This window comes from Scylla paramamosain, chromosome 8 (assembly GCF_035594125.1).
Source record: "Scylla paramamosain isolate STU-SP2022 chromosome 8, ASM3559412v1, whole genome shotgun sequence".
Taxonomy (NCBI): domain Eukaryota; kingdom Metazoa; phylum Arthropoda; class Malacostraca; order Decapoda; family Portunidae; genus Scylla; species Scylla paramamosain.
In genome coordinates this window covers 801297-829193 of record NC_087158.1, presented here as the reverse complement: position 1 = coordinate 829193, position 27897 = coordinate 801297, and the positions used below count along the sequence as shown (strand labels likewise).

Genomic DNA, 27897 nt, shown 5'->3' with positions numbered 1-27897 from the left:
TTATTTTAGAAGTGTATTGATCTTGGTCACTTTTTTTTTTTTTTTTTTTTTTTTTTTTTTCATGAAGAGGAGAAAGCTCAGAAGCTGCTATAGAGAGTCTAGGAAGGAAATAAATAGCTAACATGTACTCCCTGAAAACTCAAAATGTCTTCTGCAGTGAGGGTATGGGAAGATGAGAAACCACAAAAATAGCAGTTGAAGATAGCTAGAGATGCTGCATTACAATAGATCACATGATGTTGAAAGTATTTGAGTTAAACAAGGAGATTACTAAAGATAATAATTCCTGTCACAGTCATGCATTCTGGGTAGACTGTGTACATTATTAGTGAGGCATCAGAAATATCAGTGCATGGATCACTGTAATAGATTTGTCTGTTTTTGTAATTGTATCATAAGAGAGAAAGTCATCAGAAATGTTATTGTGTACTGGGGAGGATGGGGATTACTAAATAAAATACAGTCATCATTTTGGAAAGGGTCTGTACATTATAAGAGAAAAATGCATCAGAAGTGTTAGTTTAATGATTTGTCTGTTTTTTTAATTGTATCATAGGAGAGAGAGAGAGTCATCAGAATTGTTACTGTGTACTGATGTGTGTTCATCTCTCACTGCAGGTAATGTTAGAAGAAACACTAGTCAAAGAGGAGATAATGGATCACCTTCCTGAGGACAAAGATAGCTTAATGGGCTCTGGGATGGACTACGGTTCCATGACATCTGATGGTAGGCTAGAGAACTCCAGTAGTGATGGAGGCACCCAAGAACACCAGCTGCTGAGTGCCAAGTATGAGCAGCAGTCCCTCGCTCCCTCCCAGACACACCACCTGCCTGAAGCCGTTGTGGAGGCGCTGGCTGGGCCGTCTGGTATGCAAGGGGTAAGTCGGAGGCTGCTAGTGTGTGTGTGTGTGTGTAAGAGATAGAGAGAGAGAGAGAGATTCAGTTTTTTGTGCTGAAGTGTTGAACAACTGACAAGAAACTTACTCAGAAGTCTAGATGAATTTGTGTCTGTTTATTTATTTATTTACCTATTTATTTATTTGTTTATTTAATTATTTTTATTTTATTTATGTATTTATTTGTTATAATTTATTTTATTTATATATTTATTTATTTATTTATTTATTTATTTATTTATTTTATTTTGACAGTTTTGTCAACATGATCTTGAAGGTCCTTGAGTGCCTCTAGCTTGAAAGGTTTTTGATATTTAATTTTTCTGGACAGCCACTCTCATGTAGGTTCTGAGGGAGGAAGAGCAGTGTTGTGATGGTTGTGAAGCCAGAAGAAGCAGCTGCGTTAGTGTAAAAGTTTGAACATTGATGTTGCCCAGCATTGTCAGGAGAGTTGATTGTTTTGTCTCTGGTGGTGTGGCGGCAGTGGCTGGGCGGTGGTGGTGACATGAGCGGTACATTCTCTGGCGTGGACAGTTATGGTGGTGACAGCCGGCACCAGGACCTGCGGCAGCCTCTCCCCACACAGCAGCCTCAGGCACACCAAATGGTGAGTGTTGTTCTGCTTCATCCCAGAAAAGGAGCCACTGCCATTGTTTTCCCAAGCATCTGTGTTGTGTTGTCTGAGGGGTCCTGAGTGATGGGAAGTGTTGCCCAACTGTGGATAGTTCATTCTTTTGACTGCCACAATTTTTTGTCAGGCTCATCAAATAATCTGATTTTTAGTCCAGAGCCATATGATTTTCTAAATTCACAAACATTTTTAAATTAGAAATTTATATAATATAATGAGTGAATGTAGTTCATCTGTTGTGTGATACTTTAGTGTTTGGTGCCACAGTCTGTTGTGTGTTGAGTTAGAGTAAACCTGTCATTTGCTGAAGTCTCTTCATGTTTTACACTTATTTCCTCCCCTCCTTGTCCTAATTTGTTATCTATATTTTCTTGTTAATTTTTGCAGTTTATTTGTGTTTTCAACTGAGGCTGTTCAGTATAGTAAATGAAGCTTTGAGTAGCATAGCTTAGGATAGCATAGCTTGGTGAGAGGTGAGTGGCCAGCACCTCAGGTTAGTCAGAGTGGCCTTGCAAGTGCTGTGGTGGACAAGGTAAGTGGTGGCACTGAAGAGTCATGCATCAAACCCCTGCCATGTTGTCTTGTGATGCCTTGGAAAGCAATCTGAGTTTTATATGCTCTTGGTTATATTCTTTATTATTTACCTAAAGTCATCATCTGAAATACATACAGTGTGGCCATTTATTTGATGGTGGCAGTAACTGAAGACATTTTAATTCAAGATCAATGCTCAATGGCTCCTTTTCTGGTGTATTCCATTCTGTTGTTTTGTAAGATATATTTGCTCTTTATTGAAATCTTTAGTACTTGAAATCGAAGTGTTTTGTTTCTTGTAAAGAATAAGACTATATAGTACTACTATGACAAATGTGCATGTGTTACATGTTGGGTTATTGCTCTATATGTGTGTGTCCTTAAGTGTTAGGCAAGTATACTATACCTTTATCCTCGTACTGTTGGTCTTCAGGGTGTTTTACTTGGCTGTGTTGCTGTCAAAACCTATGGATTGGGAGTTGTATTACACAAACTTGTCAATCATATCGATAGCTTTTATTGTGACAGTCTTTTAGCCTGTTGAACAGTGCCTGGTGAAATTTTTATCAGTAACCAAGTTGTCCCTTCTACCTCACATTGTATAGGTGCCCCATGAAGCATTAGCTTTAGGTCATGGTTTGTGTGAGGCTTCATAGGAAGATGTGATGGAAATGTTTCCATGATGCGAATTAAGCCTGTGTGAAAAATACATACAGCTGTTCCTTTGATTATTGGACACTTGTTTAGCTGTGGAGGTGTGTGTGTTGTAGGTGGTGGATATGTGTATTTTATTGCCAGAAGAGTCTGGTCCTCCAGTCTTGGAGAAACACTGTGTACCCCTCAGCTTGATGAGGACAAGATGTTGTTGTTTATGGTGGTGGTAGTCATTGGGATGCCTGTGGCAGAGATGTCCAGCTAACAACTAAAAGAAATTAATGGCATGGAAGATTTCTTTGTCCCATGCCTGTGACAATTCATACATTTCTTTGGTTCTTTATTTGATTTTTTGTATTTTTTATTGGAGTTTGTTGAGTTTTAAAGCTGGTGCATGTTATCATTTTGAAGTGAAAGCAAAAACTTCAGCTTTTTATTATTTATTATTTATTTATATTTTTTTTCCGGTCATTTAATGTATGTGTATTATGAAGATAATGTGCAGTAGTAAGAATAGAAATTCATAAAAGAAGTTCATCATTAAGAGAAATATACATTAGTTTATATCCACATCCTTAACTATTTGTTTGCTGTTCACAATTTTTTATGCCTTTCAAAAACAAAATTGGAAGGCAGACAGCAGCTAGACATATCTCTGTTCTGTCTGGTCATTTCTTTTGGCCTGACACTTCCAGACTTAAATTAGTACTGAAGCAATAGGAGGTGCAGGTAGGGCAGGGAAAACTATTACTGTGTGTCAAGACTACCAAACCACTTATTATTTTATATCTAAGATGACAAAGATATTCTCAGTAAGCTTAACAGTTAATATATCAAAGCAATTTATTGAATGGTTTACATTCATACCATCCCTACTTAAACCCTGTAACTTTATGAACTTGATTCATCATTGGAAATTATGAACTTGTGACAATAAAAAAAGTCTCTCTCTCTCTCTCTCTCTCTCTCTCTCTCTCTCTCTCTCTCTCTCTCTCTCTCATCTCCTCTCTCTCTCTCTCTCTCTCTCTCTCTCTCTCTCTCTCTCTCTCTCTCTCTCTCTCTCTCTCTCTCTCTCTCTCTCTCTCTCTCTCTCTCTCTCTCTCTGATGGGATAAACATGGAATATAGGAATTCAGAACTATTAGACTCAGGAAGATCAAGTTTTCAAGTCTGTATGCGTCTTTTATTCATGGCATTCCCCACCCCCCCTCCCCTTCATCTTCTATTCTACATTTCCACTCTTCACTTTACTTCTCTTTTACGACTTACATCAACATCCTCCTCAGGTTGCTTATTCATTCTGTAACTCATTTCATAACGGCAGTCATCACCAGTGAGGAATGCAAAAATTTTTGAACAGTGTGCCTGGATTCACTTGAAATTTGATCCTTGATTCTCTGGAGTAACACGTCTTATGTTACTTAGAAGCACAAGGAGCTCATGAAGGGGACACTTGAGATGTAAACTTTGGGGAAAATGAAAGAAGTTAGTCTAGAAAGGAAAAGGAGGAGGAGACCTGTTTAGTGGAAAAACTCTTGGGTCACATTTTTATGCAGGAGGGACACCAGCCAAGGGCAACAAAACCCAATAAAAAAATAATTAATTAAAAAAAAAAAAGCTCACTGAGATGCAAGTCTCCAAATAGGGTCCAAAGTGGTAGTCAGAAATTGAAGGACAATTATGAATTACACTTGGGTTTTGATTATTGTCTCGGCTAGATTGGTGATGAGACTTGTACTGTGAGAGCTGTCAGGGGCTTTGTGTTTTCTGTATTGGTAGTTCTCTCTCTCTCTCTCTCTCTCTCTCTCTCTCTCTCTCTCTCTCTCTCTCTCTCTCTCTCTCTCTCTCTCTCTCTCTCTCTCTCTCTCTCTCTCTCTCTCTCTCTCTCATGTTCTTTATCTCTAAATCTTTTATCATTTATCTTTGAGTTTTGAACAGAAAATGCTGACTTCTGGTTGTTGTCCTGTATTGCTTCAACTTTAATGTACTTTCTGCTTCTTTATGATGCTATTTCAACTGGTCCAGTGGGGTTGTGTTGTGGTGAGGTAGCTGTGTGTTTCTTTGTTGTGAGAGAGAGACTACCACAAAATCAGTAGGAAAATATTTATCTTATGAAATGTGTAAGTTTTAGTGTGTGTGTGTGTGTGTGTGTGTGTGTGTGTGTGTGTGTGTGTGTGTGTGTGTGTGTGTGTGTGTGTGTTTAGGCTTTGCTCCTGATTTCAGCCTTTATAGTTGGGAAGGAGTTACTGTTATGAGTAAATGAGACATTCCCTCAGTAACAACACACTCTGTTGAGGGTGTTGAGTCCTTGGTGATCTGGTCAGGAAACAAAGTAGTGCTCACAGGTGCTGCTGTTGGGTAATACTGTACTTCAGTTTTTTTGTTGAGGATCAGCTATTTTTATATTTGAAATGGAAGTCTTTATTTTGTATTACTTGAATGCTTAAAGTTTTTCCTTTGACACAATAATATTTTCTTTTATATTTTGTGATGGTAATCATCTTTGACCCATTTATAGTATTTCAAAATGCCAACTTTATGAAAGAATAACATTATTAGAGTTATATATTATGTGAATCCTTTCAAGAGCAAATTGCCATTAATACTTCAGCAACATTTTTACTCTAGCATTTCATTACTTTCATTTTAATAGGAGGGATATTGAAGAGATAAAGTGTAATTAATATTCAAGTATAAGTAGTGTGTGTGTCTTGATGTTGAGTAGCATGAGTAGCCAGGGGTGGGAGACCAGGTGGGGGGGCAATTAGAGGAGCAGGCTGGCTGGGACACCAGTACTTGTCAGTAATGGAGGGTTTTATCCCCTTAGGCGTTAGGCGAGGAGGGCGTCACTGCAAGGCTCTACAGCAGAGGGAGCCGAAAACCCCAGGTGTACCAGTGTCCCTTCTGTAATAGGGCGACTTTCAAGCAGACAAGTGACCTGAAACGGCACATTCGGACTCACACAGGGGAGAGGCCTTTCAAATGCCCGTTTTGTGACTACCGAGCGGCTCAGAGCACTAATGTCAAGGTCCACGTGTTGAATAAGCATAACAATGTGTATAAGCTGCAGGAGGCTCTGCTTAAATAGTCATTGTGAACTTTGTAACAAGATCTTAATAAGTTAAAAAGTACTTTAAGTAATCTTATTTATTTTTGGCTGTCGCAAAGCCTTCCTTACAATTCTGTTGTAGGAACACATGCAGTGACAGGCATAGTGACAGAGACAGAAGGAAAGGGAATTTCTTAGGATTTTTTTTTTCTTTTTTTTTTCTTATCTTCTTTTTCTCAGTAACAGGAAGTTTGAGGTCAGAAATTTGTTTGTCTTGAGGAAGTTGTTTTGATATTAAAACTTAAATATTGAGAAATTACTTCAGGGACTGCATATGGCTTGACCTTAGATCACTACAGACCAGTTTGTGGGGGTAATATTTATTCCTTACTGCAGTGATAGATGCATTATTGTTGTGCATGTACAGGTGGGATTTTAATCAGAAATGAATTTATTTTTATATCGTCTCATTTTCTGCATTAATGTTGCAGTTTAGTCCCTTTGTTTCACATTCATATTTTAAGAGTGGTGTGTTACACTTTGTAGATAAGTACACTGAAAAATGAAAGTTATTTATTATCTGTTTTTTCATTCTATCAACCAAACCAATACTGAGGAATGGGGATTATAAAAGGGAACAATATTTTGGGACATTATTTGAGTGAAAAATTTAGATGAAGGAAATGAGCAGCAGAGCCTTCCAGACAACAACACCTGAACACACACACACACACACACACACACAGAAGTGTTTGTGGGAGTTATGTTGCCTTCATCACACTATTACTTCACTGTACACTCTTGTTTCTGTGTGACAAACATTATCATTTCATCTCCCTCATCACCTTTATTGTTCCTTAACCATCTCTGATGTCATTTGCTTCTGTCACAGATATTATTATTGTAAAACCATAATTATTACACTTATTACTTCTGTTTGTTATACAATGAACATTGTTATTGTTGTTGTTGTTATTATTATTATTATTATTATTATTATTATTATTATTATTTATTTATTTATTTATTTATTTATTTATTTTATCATCATCATCATCATCATTATTAATCCGTACCACTATCACCATGACACATTTACTTGAACTCTGCTCACTCATGTTTCTGTCTATCAAACATCATGTCTTTACTGGAATCACCATCACCATCACTATCAAAACCCAACTGCTAACACTGCTGCTGTGCTTGTGAAATTGAAGCAGGGAATGGAAATGTACTGAGGACTTTCATTCCCAGTAACTGTGTACATATCCTGGCCTTGCTGCTGTCAGCTGTTTATGTTGCCTACATTCCTAGTTTTGCTGCCATAAAGCATCATGCTTCATACATGAACTAACTTTTATTTGGGAAAATTCTTATTTTTGTTTGGGGAATGAATTTTCATACGGTCTTTACAATATCATGAATATACTCAGAGGGGAAAAATATCGTTTTATCTGATGACATTTTAAACAAGACAAATATTATACTTTGTGTATCACTTACTGGTATATTGTGTTCTATGCAGAAAGAAATATATTCTTTTACTTAAATCATACTTGAAACTTTCAAATTGAAGCATACCTTGAGTATGGTGTATATCTTGTACTATGTGTAGTTTGGGAAACTCATATTTTGGGTTTATTTTTATGAAAGAGATTTAGGGCCACACCTGCTCCCTCTCTCTAAGAAGGTCAAGTACAATGAGATGTTCAAGCTTATCAGCTTTTTTCACTCTTACCTTTTTTTCATTGATTTATTTTATAGTATATTAAAGATTTGTTTACAGTGTAGGTATGGGTTGATTTTGAGTGTAGCTATGGTCAAAATGATATCCCTACCGTCCATAGGAGTCGGAGGTGGAGGCACACTCGTCACTCTCTGGGAAAGATGGTAGATCACGAGGCTATACCTGCCCGTACTGCTGGCGAGCAACCTTCAAGACTTCCCGGGACTTCACACGCCACGTGCGGACACACACGGGAGAAAGGCCTTTCGCCTGCAGAGAATGTTCTTTTCGCAGCAACCGCAAGGATGTGTTGCGTAACCATGAGCGCACCAGACACAGACTTAACATGGAACTAGGTGGCAATAGAAGACCAGATTTGATATCTTAAAAAAATAACTCAGTCACCAGTCTTTGAGTGTTTGCATCTTTGGAAGCACCAGTTGAATGAAACCTTGGACAGTATCTTGTAGGTGACACAAACACATTTGCTTTTTATTTGCTTGCTTTTTAGGTCCTTCATTTAATTATTTATACATTTTATTAAAACTGAGATAGCCACACTTGGGTAGAAGACTGAGTCATCTGGAAATCTTAATATCAGTGTTCACTCTTACCCTCAGGACTGCTCAGTCAGTCACACTTGTGCAATATGTGCGTGCTGGCATCAGTAATACCCGTGGCTTTAATTTATATACATAATTTTTGCATGCAATAGCCTGACTTCATCCTGACTGAGTACCATATATTATTTAAAGTCTGTTTAGCTGCATAGTTCTTATTAATAGCACCACAGGTAACATTCTTAAGGACCAGGTGGCCATTCATTGAGTTAAAACTGCTGAATGTGGTGTTTAATAGTTTTATATATAATGTGAGGGTGTTGGCTCATTGAAAAGGGACAGCTTTCCCAATTTTATGATGTTTATTGCACCCGAACTAACCTAAACAATATAAATCAACCTGGAAGCTGAGAAGGAGTGATGTCATGAACTCATGGCAGGTTGTGCATATTGAGAAATACAGATGTACTCATTATCATGGAACATGTCTGGTCTTGTTTGAGTGTTTCACTGCTGCAGGATCTCACACAGAGGTACTCACATACTTGCTCACTTGTCTTCCTTATGATTGACTGTAAATGTGTGTTGGTTAATGCATTTCAGTTCTTTATTGGTTATAAATTGCTAATGAGTATATTCATTTTGCTATCCTGAGTGTTAATTACATAAGACCTCATTAATGATAAGAAATAGTTATTTTTCTCTCAAACTGCTCTATTTTACCATTCATATTAATAGAAAATCCTCCTTTTTCTAATTTCTCTTTCTTATTTTTAAGTTTCACACCAGGTCAGTTCTCTCATGCCTTGGTGCTGGCATTCGTTAGGCCGGCTCACTCAAATTAGTGGAGTTTCATTAGAGGAATTTCATAATGACCACCATATGCTTAGTCAGATGAAAATGAGAATACTGGTGCAGTGTTGAGGTGGTCCATCATCCATAGGCATCTCTGTTGCCTCTCCCATGTTCACTGAGCTTGCAATGAAGTTTTATATGTGGTTTATGAAAATTTACTTAGGTTTGATAGTGATAGATATGCTGGAAGCTGATATAAGACACCATGTTTGGTCAGAACATGGCATTATTAGTAATAGAGCCAAGTTTTAATAAAAACATGCATACAAAATATTACAAGCTGGTTGAGGTGAAGTGAAACACATTAAAAATTATGATTGTTGTATAATTAACCCACTGTTACCTGTTTGAGAGAGAGAGAGAGAGAGAGAGAGAGAGAGAGAGAATGATGCTGTTTTAAATATAAAGTTTGAATTTATATTTTGTTTGTTTTTTCATTAACACAAAATGTTAATTTCACATCTGTTATTGTATTGTACATGAATTCTAGAAAGAAATTAAATGTGCCTTGTAGTTTAAGAATAGTTTTTCCATTGAGTTCCATTTCATCAGAAGAAATAGCAAATATTTTTGTAAGCTGTAGGTGTCCCAAGTGAAGCCCTGGTACAGTCAGGGTGAGGAGTCAAGTAACCTGCCTCCACCTCCACCATCACTATGCTTGGAGGTTTTCTTCTGTCCTGAGTCCTGGTGATCCTTTAGTTGTTAAGATGTGTTAGGTAGACTGTCCATAGGTCTGTGAACTTGAGACTTGAAGATGCTAAGCTCAGCTGAGAAGAGTGTGGCAGGTTGATTGACTTGTGTCCTTGACTCTGGAACCTTAGATCAATGATACCAAAAGCACCTTTCATGTGTCTTAGGATCAGTAATATATGATAGCATAAAGTGGAGAGATGCATGAAACAGTAAGATGATATTTACCACGTATTCTTAAACATGTAGAGTAGAGGAGCAGTATTTTGCACTTGGAATTGTTTTACACTGGGTATGTACAGTGGTTGTTTTGTTGTTGGATTCTTAGGGTTACTTAGCTGAGGGGTTGAATGAAGTGAGGGGCTGATGGCTGCTTGCTGTCTTGTACTATTGAGAAACCTATAAACTGGTATAAGCTTAAGTAATGAGAATGCAAAACTGTGTGTGTTAGTTTTTATTTGATTAATTATTTATTTTTTACCTGAAGATTGACACTTTTCTATGCAGTCAAAATAGTTCATCAGTTATTTATTTATTTATTTATTTATTTTATTATTTTTCTTATGCATTTCTTATAACAGGTTAGAGTTTTCCTTGTAGTACAGGAAGGATGTGATGAGTGCAAGTGCAGGTGCTTCAGTTAAATAATTCCTCAGTGTTGAAGAGCTTGTGTGAATGTGTGGGACTCCAGTGTTTGGTGATAGGGTTTTCTGGATGAACTTCACTAGTGCAGTGTAAGCTTGTAGGATTGTGTGTTTTGGCTTACCCACACTGAACAGTGGCTCCTGCCAGACACTAGGTGATTTACGTTCTACATTTGTCTGGCAGTGAGAGAAGAAACATATTTTATTGTTTTCTTTTCTGTTAATAAAACTGATAGACTTGTCCATTTCACTTTAATTACTCTCCTCCTTGCTTTAAATAGTTGCCGTGCTCATGTAAGTTTTTCGTCTTCAACATTCTTGTATTGATTTTATAACACGCAAATCCTTGACTGTATAAAAGTAACTTGTTGGTTCACAACATTTATTTCTGGTTTGACTCCTTACAATGAGTTGTGTGTTTTCTCTGATTCTCAGTAACTTTCATCCAGTCTTAAAAGAATGGAGACATGATTATCATCAGGTAGTCTGTCACTGACAAACTGTTTAGAAATGAGAATAAGTTGGGCTGACTTTGCAAGTGATATGAAGTGATATGTTAGGTGTACATGTGTTTCAAGATTTCACTTGGTAAATTGGCTTCAATTTTGTATATATTTTGAGAGCTGGGCATCCTTCAACAGGCATTGGCGATGAACTCCGAGAAGAAGTACAGCATGGGTCGGCTTGCTGTGGTGGGTGGTTGCCCCAAGAGTACTGTTGGGAATGAGCAGAAGCCAGAGGGTCACGTCAGACCTTGGACTAGTCACATCAAGAAATTTGAGTGCACCTACTGCAGCTATTTCACCATAACCTCAACCAATCTTATGAACCACCTGAGAACACATACTGGAGAAAAACCATTTGCATGTGTCTACTGTCCCTACCGGTCCACTCAAAAGGGCAACCTCAAGACTCACATGAATAAACACCACGCAGAATACATGGCCCTGAGAAATAGCCAATGACGGAGTTTTTAAAGCTTGTGGTGTCTTGCCTTCCTGTGGTGAGGTGTAGAGAGATGTCCCAAGTCTGTTGTGCCAGTGGTCATACTCGATGTTATCTTGGTAGCTGTTTGTGTTCCTTTGAGTAGGGTAGGTTGAGTACCTTCATTATGCAGCTACCAATTGTCAGGGAAGCAAGTAGCATTGTCTTAAGAGAAGTATTCACATGACAGACTGTTAGGAATGTGCTCATGTATAAGAACTGAAGATTTATTTGCACATTTTAAACAAGTCAGTCTTACCTGAATGGAAGGTACATTTATAAATTTTGAGTGGTGAGTTATCTAGTCATCATTATTTGTTAATTTTGAATTTTAATGAATTTTAGATATAACAGCTAAGCAGGGGTTCCTAATGCACTGTTTCATTGGCTCAGACGGTTTAGGGTAGTCATTCCTGTAACACAATACAAGTGAAAATATTGAACTGTCGTTGTGGTGTACACACACTGTGGACTCTGGAACAAAAGCTCAAATCCAAATTGAATGAGAATTAATCTTTTAAATGATTTGGGAATCCCTGCAGTAGAGTGATTGGTTTTCATTGTACTTATATTCATGTGATGTGAGCTCCCTCTAATTCAATAGTCAGGTGATACTAGTCATCAGTTGCATTTCTGCAGCTTACAGTTTTCTTCCATAATTGTGTCTACCATATTTTTGTGATGTGTACCCATAGGATGGGTCCAATAAACCATATCTTGGTGCAAGCCATGTTGTAAGAAAATCTTTCTATGGCCAACATGTTTTAGATTTTTCTCTTGCTGTTCAAAGAAGAAAATTTGCTTTCCTTCATGACCTCAGCACAGATGTACCTTTGCTTGACTCAGTTATCAGGAAGCACATCATTCATGTTCTTCAAGTAAGGAAATATCTACTCCCAAATGCAGTACAAGAGGAGGATATATATATATATATATATATATATATATATATATATATATATATATATATATATATATATATATATATATATATATATATATATATATATATATATATATATATATATATATTGCTTTTCTTTTTCTTTTTTCTTGGCAGTGAATTGCTTACAAAATAAGGGCCAGCATGACAGTGTTCATAAGAGGTTACATCAATACCTCCACTGCACCCAACATTTAAGCATCATATTATTGTACTTTCCATTGTTGCAGCAACAGTAGAGGTGCATCTTGTCTCATTGCTCTGTTGAAAGACATTGATTTAGTTACATCCCCAATACTGAGCTTATAGATGACCATTTCTGATCCTTTCAAGATTTCCAATCTCACATATCCATGTTTTATGTAATGCATGATATATTGAGAGAAAAATGCATGCAGAGTGCCCGGTATCCACAATGGATAAACAGTAGAAACACTTCTTCCTTCCTGGCTCATGTTTGCCAAAATACCCATTGGCATTTAGTGTCCATAATGAAGACAGTTATTTATAGTGGTATTCTAGCTTAATTGCTTTCCATGTTAAAGCGCATGACATACCTCTGTCTCACACACAGAGGCTTGCAATACACAGATAGCAAATGCATTTCCTCCTGCTAAAGTTTACCTCAACACATTGACCAGCTTCACCTCAGGACTAGAAGCAGAGATTAGCTCATGTGTGTGTGTGTGTGTGTGTGTGTGTGTGTGTGTGTGTGTGTGTGTGTGTGTGTGTGTGTGTGTGTGTGTGTGTTGTGTGTGTGTTGGCATAGGTCTACACTTGAAAGAAGGAACCCTCATTAAAAAGTTTGAAGGATATTATGTTTCAATTACATATTTTGGATGTAATTCAAAGTTAATATTTAAAGATAAAATCATCACCATTGTACAAGGAAACAATGACACATGAGTCAGGGAAAATGAACGTGTGTGTACAAGGGACAAGTGAAGGGGGGTGATTTTATTGAGGCTTCAATCATGTTATGCAAAAGGTGAAGCCAGTGTTGTGTGATGTTCAGTGGGTGCTGCAGTGTGCTGTGGTTCACATTTGAGTACCAGAGAAGCAGGAAACCATCCTTGAGTAACAAAGAGGGATGTGTTTACTCTCTTGTCAGGCCAATCTTGCTTCTGCCTCTACTTTCCTACAAGCTTCTGGATATGTATTCCTCTTTGGAATGTTGTCTAATGTGGCAAGGACAGCCCAAAACATCACCTTTCCCAAGAGAGAGACAATGGTGTTATGAGGCAAGTTTATTCCTGACTAGTTTCACTCTTGGCTTCTTCGGGTAAACTGAAGGAATCTATTTGTGAATAAACACCAACTTTCATTCCCCTTATTGTTGTAATGGTGAGAGAACTTATGTTGTGTGCCAGTCACCTCCATTTTGAAGCATCATTGTTGAAAGGTTCTGCGGTGACTATAGGTATTGGTGGTCACATTGATGTTGGGGAATGAGTACTTGCTTGTTAGTGGTGCTTGTTGCAGTGTGGCAGAAGTACTGTGTGGATTAAAGAAAAGCTATGCAAATTTACACTGTAGTACATTTATGGGAAGTCACAGACAAGTTGAGAGATGTGGGTTGAGACAGCTAGATGATGTGTTTGTTTGAAAAAGGACTCTGTAATTATGAAAAAGAAACAGCACGTGTATGCACATTGTGAGATTAGGACGATGTTCCTCTTTCATTCTTGACAGAAAACAAGTAATAAAGGTCACATGCATTAATTGTAGTGCCTCCATAAAAGGGAATGAATTGTATTTTGGTAAATGGTTGATGACCTGTAATACCTTCTGCTCAGTAAGCCAGGCCTCCCTTCCAGGTGAGACTGGACAGTGCTGGTAGTTTTCCAGACCCGGGAGTGTCCTCAGGGCGTGGGGGGGCTGCTGCACCGGCTATCAAGCTGCACCAGTGTTCACATTGCGGGTATTCCACATTCAAGAAATTCAACCTTGACAATCACTTGCGTATTCACACGGGAGAGAAGCCGTTTGCTTGCTCCCACTGCCAGTATCGGTCCACTACCAAAGAGACGCTGCGGCGACACATCCTCATCCACACTGGAGAGAAGCCATATGCTTGCAAAGTGTGTCCCTATCGCAGCACTCAGTCTGGCTTACTCAGGAACCACGTGCTGACCCATCACGTAAATCTTGCCTCTCTGCCGGGGCCTAAGAGATGATTTAGTAAGTAGAAGTGCTGTGGGTTAGGCATTACTTCAGTCAATTTATTTAGCTGTTGATGATATCAGGTGTATGAATTAACGACATTTTCATCTTCACCATTTCAAAATGGACAAGAGTAAAAAATTAAGAGAAGTAATGGAGGAAGCTGTTACAGATTGCTCATAGCAACATGAGTAATAATTTCACTATGTAACAGTACTAATGAAAAGAAGTGATGTCAGATTGAATGGCAAATTAAATATAATTAGATTTTATTGTACAGTTTAAAGAAGATAAGAATAAGGTGAATGTTGCAGAGTAAAATTCAAACTGAGTGTCGTGAGTGGGAAGTGTGGCTTACTGGAGGTCACTTGTCTGGCTGCATTGTTGATGTGTTATTAGTACATCATTTCTATATCTAGATTACTGTGGCTCTTATGCTTTGTTATTACCACTCATTTTAGTCACCATTCTTTAAATTTTTTGTAGAGTTCTTTTAACATTTTTGGTTAATGATATAAGTGAGGTGTGTTTGGTGTGGAAAGAATAGTTATGTATCATGGGATATTTACCTGTATTATGAATATAATAATAATTCCTAAATGTGTGATGACTTCAATAGTAATGAGAAAGCAATGTGTCAGTAAGCTCTGAGATAGTTTTAGTGTCTGACACTCCTAGATTCTAAAGCTTTGGTCATGAGCCTAACTGGCCCTACACACCTCAGACCAGTGAGCAGAGAAAAGTTTTGTGCATGTGTGAGAGAGAGCAAGAGAGATAATCATGTATTATCATACTCATTTTTGCATTTGTATTGATTTATGTTTTTCAAAGAAAATGGTCATAAAGGAGGATTTGGGTAGAGAAAATTTTTTTTGTTAACATGTTGAGTGGAGGACAGCTATACAAGGCAGGGGTGGTGCTGTGTGCTGGAAAGCAGTGTGTGGGTACAAAGTTTGGGGACTCACTGACAGACCAAAGTGCAGGTGCATACTGATCAGGAATGTATTGTATGCTCATTTCTGGGTCATATGTATTGGTGAAGAAAATCATATTTGGTGAAGTAATCAAGCTGCTGAGAATTATTCAGAAGTTCTAATTTCCTTGCCTCAGAAAATACTTTTACTGTCTTCATTATCATCTTTGGTCTGGAAGCCAAGGATTTGCATAAGTCATCCTTTATCACTTGTTGGCAGCTGCTTGATGCATAGCTAGATATATGCAACCTGTTTGTCAGTCAGTGTTATTTTGTTCCATCTTATGTCAATTCTTTCCATCAACACTATTTTCCTGTCAAAATGAGCAATACAGGTTGTTTAATTCATGTCCTGCAATCGTTGTTGGGTTCATTTCACAACAGTGGTGTTTCTCCTCCAAGCCACAAAGTGTTTGCCCTCAGACACCTTCCCTTTCCTGCTGGCATTCATCTTTAATTTCTCTGGTTCTGTGTTGTTGGTTGGCATGAATTAAAAATCATTTTGTTATAATTCAACTGAAGGCACTTCCTAGGTTGTTTATCATTATGATGCAGTTGTGGCCAAAATTCAGTAGGATGGAAATTGATCATCCAGTTGTTTCTTTGAACTGAAAGCAAAGAAATATCAAGTTTGGAAAATTCTATTTTCATTTTCAAAAGATGAAAGGAAGTTGATGTAGAAATGAAAGTGTTGTAATGTGTTAGTTACTAGAGAACATTTAAATGTGTGCAGCTCACTGAATGGCATTTAGAAGCACTGCATCCTTAGGGCTGATTCACTGAGAAAAGGCCTGATGTAGCCAGTGAGTTAGAGTTGATCCCCAGTAGTAAGACAAGTATCCCTGCAGGTGGGGCCGGACAGAGGTGGCTGCGAGGCTCCCGAAGGCTCAAGCTTGTGCATGGGCAAGAGTTTAAGCCCCTCAAGGAAAATGCTTCATTGCACATACTGCTTCTACACCACTAACTTTAAGGCCAATTTGAACCGACACATTCGGACCCACACGGGAGAGAAGCCCTTCTCCTGTACTCACTGCTCCTACCGCACCACCACCAAGCCCAACCTGATGACACATATTCGGACCCACACGGGGGAAAAGCCCTTTGCCTGTACCTTCTGTCCCTATAGAGCAGTGCAGAAAGTGACACTCAAACACCACATCTTGGCCAATCATGGAAGGAAACAGTGAAATCACATTTGAAAATTAACTTGTGGAATTTAGTAACAGTCTGGTGTTGTTTACTTTTGACCTTACTTATACCTTGTCAAGCTGTCTCCATGATGCAGATGACTCTGGTCTCTGATTAATGACTTTAACTGGTGTAAGACATATATTGTGAAATTGATGACACACATTCCCTGTGGTATTGTGCCATGTTTTGTGCCTTGTAAGATGCACCTTTTATATTTCCTTTTTAAATCACTTGAGCATCCCAGTGTACCTTCCAGGACTAAAAAAACAACATAGTCAACATGTTGACTTCAGTCACCTTCAAATGAGATCTTATTGTGTAGTTTGATTCATTAATAGTTCAAAGTGTTTTATACAAATTAATCATGTCATCATGATGCATAAAAGTAATACATGTTAGTGCATCATGGTGCCCTTCAGTATTACTGTGTCAACACCACAGCACATCAATGCGCACTTCAGCCTCTACTGTTTATTTATGTAAAAGTACAAATTTCACTATTGTGCAGAAGTTACTCTTGAACTATTGGTATAGCAGTGCAGTGCCAGTGGTCGCTGCTGAAGAGTATTGAAGGCCAAGGGCGTGGCATGCAGGTGAAAACACAGCCACTATTATGTTAGTTTTGTTTGTGTTGTGTGATATTTAGTGTTGCATTTGATATAGCTTATATTACTGCCTTTAAAAAAAATCTGGGGTTTCTTCCCTGATAAAGCATTTTACATGGCACAAAATATTGTATTAGTCATTGAAACTTGCTCCTGCTTGTCGAGGCAGAGGCAGAGGCTGAGCAAGTCTTGAAGTGAAGGAGAGTATTGAGGTGCACATTGGTGCATCATTCAAGTATATTTTCGTGTACTGGTGATTGATGATTAGATCAAAAGTATTATCTGTTTTGTATTATTTTCTTGTGAATAGTCTTGTAATGAATTATTTCATTGATAAAGCTGAATCTCCCATTGGAATAATTACCTGAGTTAGTTCGGCCATTAAAAGATAATAAAAAGAATACTGTCTTTTTTATTCACATTGAATATCAAAACAAAATAAGTAACATTTAAAATGATACAAACTTTAATTACTGTAGATTTTTATATGTATACATATTTTATTTATTTACTTATTTGTTTATTCACCTTATGGTTGAGATGCATCAGTTGATTTTGTAATAGCTGCAAATGACTAATTACGCACACAAATACTTGGTCCTCGTGGCAACACTGAGTCACCTCCATCATAACTGAGGAGTCTTTGGATGAGTGTGAGATCACCGTGGGGGTCACAGTAATATATACTAAGAACTCTAATATTGAATTACGGCCGCTGAAGAGTTTGTGGCATGCAAGGGATATTTTGTGAAGGTGAAGTGGAAAGAACATTCTCTGAGGGGATGGGGGATTGCTTTTGAAAAAAATGAATAGATAAAAAATAAAGTAAATAAAATACATAGATGCAACTTGTGCTTGTAGTGGCACTGGTTGGTGAGGCAAGTGGTTCCTTTGCCTTACTGTGATTCCTTACCTTGATGAGGGTCATCTTTCCCTCATCAGTCACTGTTGTATCTTCCAACCATCACAAGCTTGGAAAATAACAGAAAGACTTCCAAAGTGTTTTTTTTTTTACAGTTCCTATAACTTTGTTCAAGTTTGGCATTAATTTGCTATATGCATTCATATTTTCCCAATTTCCATTTTTCTACACCTTAATTATTTTGTTTCCCTATTTGAAGCTGTTTTTCAGTGAATCACTATCATATTTTTTTTTTTTTTGTATTCACTATTCTGCTTCAAATGTCAAGTGCCTTTTCTTCTTATTGATGGCTGGACTACAGAACTATTCAACTTTTGTGTGTGTGTGTGTATCCAGAGCATATTTCCACTGAGGTCTTTCAGTCTGATATATGCAATGCTTTTATTTTTATCTTCACTGAAAGAATCCATGTGGCATACTTTGCCAAGGGACGTGAATATGCATCTGCACTCTTCCATTGTGCGCGTGTGTGTGTGTGTGTGTGTGTGTGTGTGTGTGTGTGTGTGTGTGTGTGTGTGTGTGTGTGTGTGTATACAAAGGAGGGAGAGCAGTACCAGGATATAACCAAAGTGTGCAAAACAGTAACATTGTAATAGCTTGATGAATTGTATGACATGTCGTCAGTCCATGAAAGTAAGGCTCCTGTTGATGGTTCTTCCTGTGTTTAGCCTTCCACTCAGCCGTCCTACTTGATAGAGAGGTTGTTGACTGTTTCCTGCATCATTTTTCAATCCATGTGTTTATTATCATAGTTTCTTATTAGATATATGTTCCACACACACTGTTTCACACTTATAATGCTTTATATGATGCTTTTTCTTCCCCTCCCCTTGTCACACATGCATGAAATCTAGATACACACATACATAAGATGTCAACATGCAAACACACACACACACACATAGGCATTCTGAAACACCACAACATGCATGCCAAATTTTTGTTCACCTGGAATCACGTTACCGAGAGACGGCTTTCCAACAGGTAGGACCAGAGAGCAACGATCAGATGAGTGATGATGAACAGGGCGTCCGTGCTGCCCGCCCAAGACGTCGTGCCCCATCCACCGACAAAAAGCACAAGTGTCTCTATTGCTCTTATAACACTATTTACATCACTAACTATAAGAACCACCTCCGCACTCACACTGGGGAGAAGCCATTTTCCTGTAACTACTGTGTGTACAAGACCACCACCAAAAAGACACTAGTGGAGCACATCCGGACACACACGGGGGAAAAGCCATACTCCTGCAACATGTGCAGCTATGGAGCAACCACCAAGCAAGGCCTCAACCGCCATATGCTGATTCACACGGGAGAAAAGCCCTTTGCCTGTAAATTTTGTCCGTACAGAGCAAGAGAGAAGAGTGCTTTGAGGAACCACATGCTGGCAATCCACACCCTGAAGCAGTAGTCATGTTTGGCTGGCCTGCACAGAAGAGGCAGAGAGAGGAAAGGAAATTGCTGGTTGTTCAAATGATTCCCTCAGTTTTATGCATTATTTTACAAGGAAATTATTAAAGGGGGAGGAAATGTAATGGCAATAGTTTTAACATGTGGTAGTGTTTCCCATACTTGCTTATGTCCCTTGTGGTCACAAGGAAGTGGATGCATGTACAAATTTGATGCTTTGCTTTAAAGTTTCTTTTGAAGATAATTTGGTAGTTAAGAAATAATATTGTTTTGAAATTTATTAAAGAGAATTTAGGAAAGCATGTTTTCTCCTACAATTTAAATTTTGTATTTTTGCTGTCACATTGGGTTGTTTGCCATGCTGCTGAAAGCTTCTGACTGTCAATCAGTGCATATTGCTTTAATTGTATGTGTTTGAAATCATTAGCTGACTGACTGGCACTATAAATATCACATTCAAATATGCTTTATTTATTATTAGATTTGTTGTGATGTATTGTGCACCCTAACCAAAGCTTTCCTGCTTCACACCTCACCTGTCTGTTGTGCTGCAGGCATCCAGATACACACCCGTCACACACACCTTTTTATGGTTTGCAGCTTTACCTTTATGGGGGAAAATTGTATGGTGTATTGAAAACTGGCAATGTTTGTGTGTGTGTGTGTGTGTGTGTGTGTGTGTGTGTGTGTATGAGAGAGAGAGAGAGAGAGAGAGTACCACATACTTTCAGCTGTAGTCATCAAGAAGCCTCTCCGTGCCTCCTCTTGGCCTTCACTGGGACAGCTAATGGTGCACTCATAGTGCCCTTGTCTTAACCTACTTTTTTCTTTATTATCATTATTTTTTCTTTTTATTATTATTTTTTTTTTATTTGATTTTCAATAGGTTTAACAATCATCCTTCCCCTGACCTGATTTCTCATAGATATCAGTAAAAAAAAAATATTATAAAAGTATTGATTCTTCAGAAAAACTGGAAACAAATACCATAAATTATTATGTAAATACACCTTTATGACTGTTGAGACGTGCAAATGGAGACATCACCCATGTTCACAGCCATAAAGGTACATGAACATAAATATAATTTTATTTACTTATTTATTTATGTATCTATTTATTAATCTAATTAAATTTCTTTATTATTTATTTATATTATACATGTCAGAGGGAGTGGCTTAGTAAAAAAAGGATAAAAGATTTCACACACTTTTTGATGTAGATGGACTTCCTGCCTTCTTACATGGTGTGCCTGTATTGTATTTTGTTCATGAGACACACACTTACACATGGTGGTTTCCTTCTGCAAGTGTGCTCTCTGCTATATCTTCAGTAGTGTGCAATTAATTTCCTGTGGGTGATGCTAGAGGGTACTTCAGTTCTTGCTGGGTGATTGTGAAAGTGTGGCCTCCTTGAAAAAAGTACAGACATAATGTGGAAAGGCAGAAATGTTTCCTTCTAGAATAAGCCCAGAATTATGATGCAGTGGAAAAGGCAGAAAACATGCCATTTTATTCTTCTCATTCTTATTGATTTTATTTAATTTTACTTTATTTTATTTGGTTATTTTAGCCAATCTGGCAAGAGAAAAGAATTCTTGATTGAGGTCCAGAATTGTAATGTAATAGAAAGGCAGAAAGCATGTTGTTCTGAGTATTTATTTTATTTGTTTTAATTTGGTTTTATTTGATTTTACTTTCATTTATTTTAATTCCTCCAGTGGGAGCGAGGCTTTGCTGGGGTTTCTAATTTTGTTAGCACACATCTCTACAACCCACCATTCTGCCTGGCCCCTGGAGGGTACAAGGATGATTTGGCTAGGAACATCTTTTGGTGTTCATTGCACATGAAAATTACTATTTCAGTCTCAGAAACATCTTGAAGGTAACTTTTGACAGCGCATCTTTCTTACTTTATGACATTTCTTCGTCAGATCCACCACCGTTTTGCTGTACTTTGCATATTTCAACTTATCCACATGTGAGTGAAGGTTTCTGCCTTGCATCTCGGCAATCTTGCACACCTATCACCTCATCACTGCAGATGGAGCTCGAGCGTGCAAAATGCCATAACTCACTGCATACACAGAATTGCCAATTTTGGTTGACACCATCAGACTCAGCAGTGACTGTAGAATCAAGATGTATTGTAAAAACTTGGCAAAAAAAAAAAAAAAGTTACAACAAGTTGAACTATGAAGATGTTAAAAAAAAATGTTTATAACATGTTTTACTTATGCAGTTATTTTCAACAGTTAATCATTGAATGCTGAAATATGTTATTACATTAGGTAGGAAAGACTCTCGTGAACACAACAGTGTGATCACAATGCAGATAAATCTCCACATATTGAAAACACAGCGTCATTTGTAGCAAAATGTTACTTGCCACAACCATCACGGTGGCATGATGTGGTGTTGGCATGGCATGTGCAGGCAGGGCTCCGAATGACCAGGTCTGCGACACGTCGGAAAATTAGAACCAACCAGCTGCAGGGGGAAAGTTGTTTAAGTTGCTTCACAGCTTAAAGCACCTATTACCTGAACATGGAAAAAAGATTTCCTTGAATAAGCCCAGATCTCTAGTGTCATGGAAAGGCACAGAACATGCTAATTTTTTTTTTTATTTATTTATTTATTTTGTATTATTTATTTATTTATGTTTTTACTTTGTTTTATTTATTTATTTCTAATCAATCTGGAAAGGCAAAAAATGTCTTTGATGAAGTCCAGAATTCTAGTTTAGTGGAAAAGCAGAAAATATGCTATTTTATTAAGTTCTGTTTTTTATCCATCTGGAAAAAATAATAATTCTTTGTTAAGGGCATTGTTCTAATGTCATGGAAAGGCAGAAAACATACAATTTTATTAAGTTCTGATATTTTTAAAATTTATTCATTTATTTACTTATTTATCTATTTTATTTTATTTTTTATTTTTATTTATTTATTTTTTTTATTTTACTTAATAATCCATCTGGAAAGAAAGTCCAATGTTGTAATGTTGTGGGAAGGCAGAAAACAGATTTTTCTTTATATGATTTGTTTTGATTTAGTTTCATTTGGTTTTATACTTTTATTTTGCTTCATTTATTTGTAATTAATTTGGAAAGGAGAAAGAAGCCCAGAGTTCTTATACAGTGGAAAAGCAGAAAACTTGCTATTTTATTAAGTTTTCTTTTTCGTTTTTCTTTTATTTTATTTTCCTTATTTATTTTTAATCAGTTTGTAGGGAGAAAAAAATCCTTAGATAGGCCTGGAGTTGTAATGTCATGGAAAGGCAGAAAACATGCTATTTTATTAAGTGCAGAATTTTTATTTATATTATTTTTTTTTATTTAGCTTGATTTTTACTTTATTTATTTATTTGTAATCAGTCTGGTAAGAGGAAATAGTCCTTGATTAGGCCCAGAGTTTTAATGTGGCAGAAATGCAGAAAACATGCTATTCTAATGAATGCTAAATTTTTGTTTGATTTAATTTAATTTATTTAATTTATTTATTTATTTATTTTTATTTATTATTATTTATTATTTATTTATTTTTATTATCACTGGAAAAGGGAAAAATCTGTGATTAAGCCCAGAGTTCTAATGTTATGGAAGGCAGAAATCATTCTAGTTTATTAAATTCTGATATTTTTTTATTTTACTTTATTTTATTTTGCTTTTCTATTTTTAATCTGTCTTGAAAGGAAAAAATCTTTTGATAAGCATGGAGTTGGATTCTGATGGCATGGAAAGGCAAAAAATATACCATTTTATTAAGTCCATATTTTTCTTTATATTATTTGTTTTGATTTGGGTTGATTTTGACTTTACTTTAATTATTTGTAGTCAGTCTTGGAAGAAGGAAAAGTCCTTGACCCCAGAATTCTAATAAAAGAAAGGCACAGAACATGCTATTTTAATTAAGTACTGGTTTTCTGCTTGTTTGATTTGGTTTGATTTTATTTACTTTATTTTACTTAATTTTAATTAATCTGGAAAGGCAAAAAAAATTTCTTGACTTCTTAAATATAGTTAAGTGGATGATTTTTTTTCATTTTAATTTTGGGACCATAATTGCATTTGCTTGGGAAAGGAACTTGCTGACTTCCTTCATGAGAAAAGAAAAGCATGTTTTGTTTGTTTAGATGAGCATTGCAATCACTCAAGAAGGGAAGATGAAAATGGTTCTTTAGGTAGCCATGCAAGTGTGCCAAAAATGAAACAAGCTGTGAAAATTTCCTCACTGGACATCGTAATTCTGAATGAGGTGGAAGTATTTGACAGTGACTCTTTCCTAGGTAGGCTCGGCTTCTCCATTGGGAAACATGTTGCAGGAATGCATTATACTTTGCTTGACATGCTTGCAATGCTGACTATCACTGCCTTGTGTGTTCTGGGTTGGTACATTTAGTTGCTGGAAGATGTGCTCTGTTATATGATCTCCATTTGTGACCTGTCCTTGTATATATTGATGACAAATCTGAGAGAGAGAGAGAGAGAGAGAGAGAGAGAGAGAGAGAGAGAGAGAGAGAGAGAGAGAGAGAGATCCTACATTTTCAGTTTTGTTGGTTAAAAATATTGTTCATGTCCTCTGTTGCAGTCCTGGGTATCTTTTCTGTGAGTGCAAGTAATAACCAGTTTTGTGGGTTAGAAATATTGTTAATGTCCTCTGTTGCTGTCCTAGGTAGCCTTCTGTAAGTCCAGCAATAACCAGGGGCTGAGGGCACTTAGCCTGCCAGTACCTGGCAGCTTGTACCATAATTAAGGTTGAATGTTGTTTGTGTGATGTTCCCCACAACTTTAGCAACATTGGAGTTAGGTTAGCTTGATGTGAGAAGATTGTGTCTATCTGAATAGCTTAAAACTTTCCATGTACAATGTGATATAAATTGTTGGTAGTGTGGTGTGTGCTAATACGTGTAATGTTGAGTAAGCCAGGTGTCCTCTGCAGGTGAGGCTCAACACAGGCTGTCAAGAGACCAGTAGGGAAGGATGCACTAGGAGTGGCATGGGTATGGCTGCCTCAGCTAAGATACACTGCTGCCCTTACTGTGCGTACTCCACCTCAGTCACTACTAATCTAAAGAATCACATGCGCACACACACTAAGGAAAAACCCTTCTCTTGCACCCACTGCCCTTACCGTGCCATAACCAAACAGACCCTGGAGGATCACATTAAGACCCACACAGGGGAGAGGCCTTTCTCGTGTCCCTACTGTCCCTACACGGCCATCTCCAAAAAGAGACTCAAAAGGCATGCCATCAAACACACCACAGTACCTTTTGACCTTTAGGAAAAACAAGTATTCTGCTCTCTCTCTCTCTCTCTCTCTCTCTCTCTCTCTCTCTCTCTCTCTCTCTCTCTCTCTCTCTCTCTCTCTCTCTCTCTCTCTCTCTCTCTCTCTCTCTCTCTCTCTCTCTCTCTCTCTCTCTCTCTCTCTCTCTCTCTCTCTCTCTCTCTCTCTACAATACATGTTTTTTATGCATTTAGAAGAATGTTTAATGTTACATACTGTAGTATATATTTGCTAATTTCTCAATTTTTTCAATATCTGAGTGTTATCTGTTGAAGTTTCATAAATACATAAGACAAAACTGTAGGTCCAGTAGTGTTGAATGCTGCAGACCCATTGGGCCGTTGCCTCCAGTGTGCTGCAGGATTGTTGAGAGGGATGATGAAGCAACAGTTGTGTACATTAGGCAGCTTTTAAGGCTAGCATAGACTATTATCTGATAAGATCATTGCCATAATTGAATTTGGTAAGATTGTAAAGAAGAAAAAATAGTCCATATCCAACACTAAGAGATGACAGATGCTACAGGAAGAGTTTTAAGAGTTAGTAGGATGAATGAAGACCAAAGTAGTGGTGTACAGTACATGATGTCCAGGGTGTTGATACCAAAATGAAAGAAATATATGAAGATAGCGAAGTGTATGAATCTATATTTGGTGGTTGTGTCGTGGTTAGCAAGCTAAAGTATGAATCCACAGGCCCCTAGTGTGACTTGTAGCCAGACAGTGAGTGGGCAGCCTGCTTAACTGTTTATGCTTTACTTTGCTCTACAGCTTTAGTGATACTAATGTGTACTGGGGAAACATTGGGGAGGTGAACTGTGATAACCCAGAAGCCACAGTCAGTACTGTGGAGTAAGTGATTATGTGTCCCAGCCATGCCAGGCCGAGTGCTGTGCCAGTGCTCGATGCAGCGTGGTGTGGCATGGGTGTCAATCTTGCTGTGCTTTGTGTTAAGAGAGGAAGAGTGATGTAAAGATCAGAACTATGGATCTTATAAGATAATATTGATAAATAATTAGGAACTCAAAAATGAAATGTTAATATTGATGAATAATTAAGAATTCAAAAGTGAAGTGTTAAGAATAATTTTAGTGACACCACAAAAACAAGGCTAAAGTTACTAGATACTTTGGTCCATTAACAAAATAACACATAGATTGAGGGTGATGCAGGGTAGTTGCTCACTGAACCAGGAGTGTGGTGGAGTGACAGCCCAGGAATGGGAAACAATATTGTGGTAGTACAGAAAGAATAATGAACTAATTCATATGAGTGGAACAAAAATAGATTTTTGTTCAGGGAAAGTAGCAGCTGTTAGCAATAATAGTGGTTGAATTTCCTTCATTACCAAGCATCGCCTTGCCAAAAAAGGAGGATGTGTGATTACACTTCTGAAATGGTTACAGGATCCAAATGTTACATATTTGAAACATAAGAAAATAAGAAATATTGTATGTACTAGTACAGTGTTTTTAGTATTACAGAAATTTTTTGCTACCCTAAGATGTTCATAATATTATATGGAGAACTTATTAATCTTGCAGTTAGTGTTGAGTGTTCATGTTAGTGAAATGTGTTGATTCAATGCAATTAAACCAGTATTGTTGAAAGATGTGTTTATTAACTTTTGTATGTTCCTACTCAATCGTAATGTACTATTCATATATTTACCTCTGTAAAAGTCACCCTGTATTGCAGTAATTGTTTGCTGGCTTATGAAAGTACATTATGAAAAGAAATTTGTGTTTTATCTCCCAATCTCCCAATTTTCAAAGCTGTAGCCAAATTTATATTCAAAATACATTTTACAAAAATTAGGATATGTCTGTTAATGTGTGTGTGTGTGTGTGTGTGTGTGTGTGTGTGTTTGATTCACTCACAGTGTGGAGGGTCACTTGGTGGACTTGTGATCAGCTGTCAGTCAGTTACAGATAGTAATAAAGACTTAAGATCTCTCACACACCACACACATCTTCCTCTGCTGCAGGAATACAGTATCTGCTCACTACTCTGTGAAAATATTAAGTCTGACTGGGTGTGCAAAGCCCAACTTGCCCAGTGACAGACAAAGGTGTTATTGCTGAGGTAAATAGCAGCATGTTTATCACCATCACCTCAGCACGTCACCTGTCACACAGCAACACTAGTGTTTCCCCATGTGGCAGTGCTTGTCACCACACTCCTGCCAGTCACACTGGAACTGCTGTGGAGAGAGAGGGGGTGTGTGGTTTGTCTAAGCCCAATGAGGGTTGTGCCTTCATAAGGTGATGCCTTACTGGTTACCCAGTATATAGTATTATAATATTTCCTTGTGTTATGTGTTGTGCCAGCGGTGGACCACCACACAGCACCACCAGTGGCCCAGCTCACCACGCTGGGATGTTTTACCCTACTGTGTCTTGGAATTCCTGTGCATCACTTCACTTTTCTGAAATAAATGGCTAATAATGCAATTTTGCATTGTATTCTGTCAATTATACTTGAAGACTATTGGCTGCAAATATAGTAAAAGTTATATGGAATGGATTTTCATCTTAAAGTATCCTATTAACACCTAAAGCCATTTCTTTTATATGTATCTGTATGTAGTGGATGTTTGTGGATTGTGTGGCAATAAAGACAGAGAGGAAAGCTTTGATGAAGATTTCCTTCCCTTCAGTGAAAGCAAGTCTGTGGCAGAGGGAAGTAATGCATGACATGCATCAGAGGGAGAGACACTTGATGATTTGATGCCCATTGCTGTTCATGCACCATCACAGGAATGGGGCCTGTTGCTTCAGAACCATTCCTATCTGGTAACATTATATGACACACAGAATATAATAACATAGCTATGTAACTTGAATCTCTGTTCACCTAACATCTGAGACTTTCAACTTAATCTTCTGTTTGGTATTGAAATGTGTTAGTGATGTCTGAGTATGCACATCGGTGCTCTGTGGTGTGAGAAGAGGTGGTGAAGTGAAATGTCATGATACCTTGCTTTATATTGTGTGTATTATCGTATCATTGAAAAAGTGGTCGTGGTCACTGTACTCTGTCATGCCTCATCAAGCAAGAGTAAAGGAAACGGATGCATTGTTGATATGCTCTAGTCATACATAAACACTTGTTAGTATAAGTAGCTTTGTGTTTTATACTTCTAGAATCAGTAACCTAAAAAAAAATGTGAAACT

The 27897-nt window shown here is 37.5% G+C and overlaps 1 protein-coding gene across 19 annotated transcripts in view; it reads left to right on the top strand.

Annotated features, from left to right (window-relative positions):
* Positions 1–27897, top strand: part of LOC135102649 (broad-complex core protein isoforms 1/2/3/4/5-like) — a 55775-nt gene that overhangs the window by 8759 nt on the left and 19119 nt on the right. For 9 of the 19 annotated variants that reach the window (XM_064007960.1, XM_064007967.1, XM_064007959.1 and 6 more), the window contains exons 4-5: positions 619–879; positions 1382–1504. In XM_064007960.1, the coding sequence (XP_063864030.1) occupies positions 619–879; positions 1382–1504 (384 nt within the window). The other 10 variants (XM_064007956.1, XM_064007953.1, XM_064007954.1 and 7 more) reach the window with 7 other exon arrangements.